This window comes from Egretta garzetta, unplaced genomic scaffold (assembly GCF_000687185.1).
Source record: "Egretta garzetta isolate BGI_Z169 unplaced genomic scaffold, ASM68718v1 scaffold18, whole genome shotgun sequence".
Classification (NCBI taxonomy): Eukaryota; Metazoa; Chordata; class Aves; order Pelecaniformes; family Ardeidae; genus Egretta; species Egretta garzetta.
The window spans coordinates 7,274,235-7,277,190 of NW_009260616.1; the positions used below are offsets into that span (position 1 = coordinate 7,274,235).

The 2,956-nt window shown below is 32.8% G+C and overlaps 1 protein-coding gene across 1 annotated transcript in view; it reads left to right on the plus strand.

Annotated features, from left to right (window-relative positions):
• Positions 1–1,905, plus strand: part of CENPW (centromere protein W) — a 90,430-nt gene extending 88,525 nt beyond the window's left edge. The window contains exons 4-5 of the mRNA XM_009645203.2: positions 992–1,505; positions 1,651–1,905. Of these exons, the coding sequence (XP_009643498.1) occupies positions 992–1,018 (27 nt within the window). The 3' untranslated portion in view covers positions 1,019–1,505; positions 1,651–1,905. The remainder of the gene's footprint in view (positions 1–991; positions 1,506–1,650) is intronic.
• Positions 1,906–2,956: the final 1,051 nt, after the last annotated feature.

Below are 2,956 nucleotides of genomic sequence, written 5' to 3' on the forward strand. Positions count from 1 at the left end.
CTTTTTCGAAAGAATTAGAGTAGTATCAAAGTATGACTGAAATGCTTTTGTATTTTGTAGCTCATTTCACTGGCTAGACTATGTCTGCTTTACCTAGGTTTCATGAAGGAACTCAGTCTCTTAAATTTGTTATCTGTTCAACCACCTACTACTGCTCAGCAAATTGGAGTAACAAAACTCACTGTTACCTGATATTTGGGTCCTGCGGTTTCTGTTTATCTTCAGTATTTTTTTTTCCCTCTAGTGAAATGTTTAGATTGATACTTTCTATTACTATAGTAACGGAAACATATACAGGATGTGTAGGGTAGCCAAGTGAATGTTACAGTTGGAATCTTATGCATTTATAATTTCTTTTAAACTGCAATCTTAACATTATTTGAACATTTTTGTGCTCCATTTATTTTTTTTAAGATGAGAAGAAAGGAGAAACTGCCTATATTTTAATAATGTTAACACTTAAATGGTCCCACTTGGGCTTTGAAGTTCATTTTTCAACTTAAACTCCAAACCAAAAAATGTCCTTCCAAGGGTCTGGGCACTCTTGATATAGAAAGAAATAAGGCATTACAAACAAAAACTGAGTATAGTAGCTGTATAACTGCAAATCTTTTTTTTTTTTTTTTTTTTTTTTTCCCTCTCCTGTCTAGGCCTAACAGGGTAAGAGCTTCAAGGAATCTGCTGAGGGCTTAAGAGTGCTATTGCCATTTCTTAGCATTAATTTTTAAAATAAACCTTTTATTTTACAGAATTCCTGGTTATGAATGTTCTTATTTAAAAAAAATACTTTCTGATATGGCATTTTTCTACATGCTTTTGCTTTATTTCTAGACTTTTCCCTAGACTTTTACCCTTGATGACTCTACTCTTGGAAACAGATTGTTTGGCTGGGTGAACCTTTGGTCTGAGTAGCCTAGCATTTTGGATCTCTTACTGCTGCCCGGATTGTAGTGATAAAAACAGTGATAAATATACTTTTTTCTTTTTGCAGGTTATTTTAAAGAAAAGCAGAGGCTAGAAAACAGACCACTGGAATTTCAAAGCATGTTTTTCTGTGTTTTCTTACTAATGTGCAATCCTGTGAGCCAGCTCTTACACTTGTGGAAGTATTTAGTTTTACTGATGTCTGTCTCCTGACTCTGAGTATCTTGCTGTTTCTTTAAAAAAAAAAAAAAAATTTTACAATATATTTTCATACACTTCATGCATAATTTTAAAATGTGTGTCACTCATCATCAGAGACGCTTGATGTATCTTATTTCTTCCATAATAATGCAAGAAATATACCTATACCATAGTCACTTTTCAGGTACAACATGTCATTATTAGAAGTGTGAAACTTTTAAAGAAGAACAGTAATAAAAATGCAGGTTTCACTGAATACATTATAGATTATGCAGATTTACTAGCTAAACAAAATCTTGGCTTCAATTTATTTATAGATGTCTTAATTTTTTTTAAATTACTTTGTAAAGTAGGCTAAAACTTCCATGTTCTGGGGAAAGGTAGCTAAACAAAATCTTGGCTTTCAAAACAATCACTGTAGAAACTAGTGTATTAAATATCTTGGGTTCAATTTATTTATAGATGTCTTAATATTTTTTAAATTACTTTGAAAAGTAGGCTAAAACTTCCATGTTCTGGGGAAAGAATACATATTTTGTATTTTTAAATCATGTTCTGAGCTGTTAAGCTGGCACATTGTTTGATGCGATGTATGAGATGAGTTGGTGGTCTCGAATTCAGTTGGTGTGGACAGATGCACGTTATGGAAAAGAAAAGATTTGGCACAGCTGATGTTTTTGAAGTTAGATCCTGTACAAATAGTGAAGATAAGTTGGCATGAGTGTCAAGCTACTTCCTCCTCCCTTTTGACTGTCATCCTAACTTGTCAGAAGTCTGGAAATGTACATTATATAAAAATATATTTTAAAATTAAAATCATATTCTACTCCTGATCTGATATTTTTAAAGAGTTGCTGAACACTTTGCTTTAATAAAGATATAGTTGAATTTCACAGTTTGAGCTGATAATACAGTTTTGTGGAATATGTGGTAGCTGATCCTTCATATGCACAGTAAGCTATTCCTAAAATAAAGAATTTTTTTTAAAACATTATGTATTGAGTAGTCTAATTTTGTTTAACATGTTACTGAGTATATTCTAGAAACTCAACAAAAAAGAATTGCATTTTATAAATATTTTTGTAGTTTAAGGAAACTGGAGCAATGCCAGAACTTCATATCCAGATTTATACCAGAAATTTCTTATCGTGTCCACGTACTTCTAAAAATCCTCTACAACCTCTGAAAAGTCATCCTTTTTCAGTATGCAGAAAGGATGACTCTTCTGCTTTACTTAATTCATAGGGCTTAGTTCAGTCTGCTTCTAAGGTTGACTAGATCCCTTATTCTGCATTTTCTTCTCTTAATCCTTTGGAATCCCCAAAGGAAGCTGAGAACATAGGCGTGTGGAGGATATTTGGACTTAATCATCTGAAGTACATGCTCAGCAATAAGGGAGATTTTCTAGGTATTTATATTTTTCTTTGTAATTACTGTCCAAGATTGAACAATTTTATTGAAACACTGGATTTTCCTTTGTTAGGAATGTTTTCTCTGAAATACTTTCTTATAGTCTTGTATATTCACGTACCTTTCTTCATTTTACAGTTGTTTGAGTGCTTGTAGCTTCTTTTGGAACTTGTTTTGATGTCCACTTAAACGTTTTCTTTTTTGATTTGCCTAGGAGCAAGATCCACTCTGAGCTTAGTGGAACGTTCTCATTCTCATGTAGCAGAGGGATGAGCAGCTACCATTGGGAAGGGTTAAACCAGCCACCAGTGTACTTTTTTTTTTTTTTTAATATCTTATACAGCATTTTTGGCCTGTATTCATGGTTGAGAAGGTGCCTTTTTTTAATAGGAGAGGGACTTTTTTCTATAAGCCCTGAGAA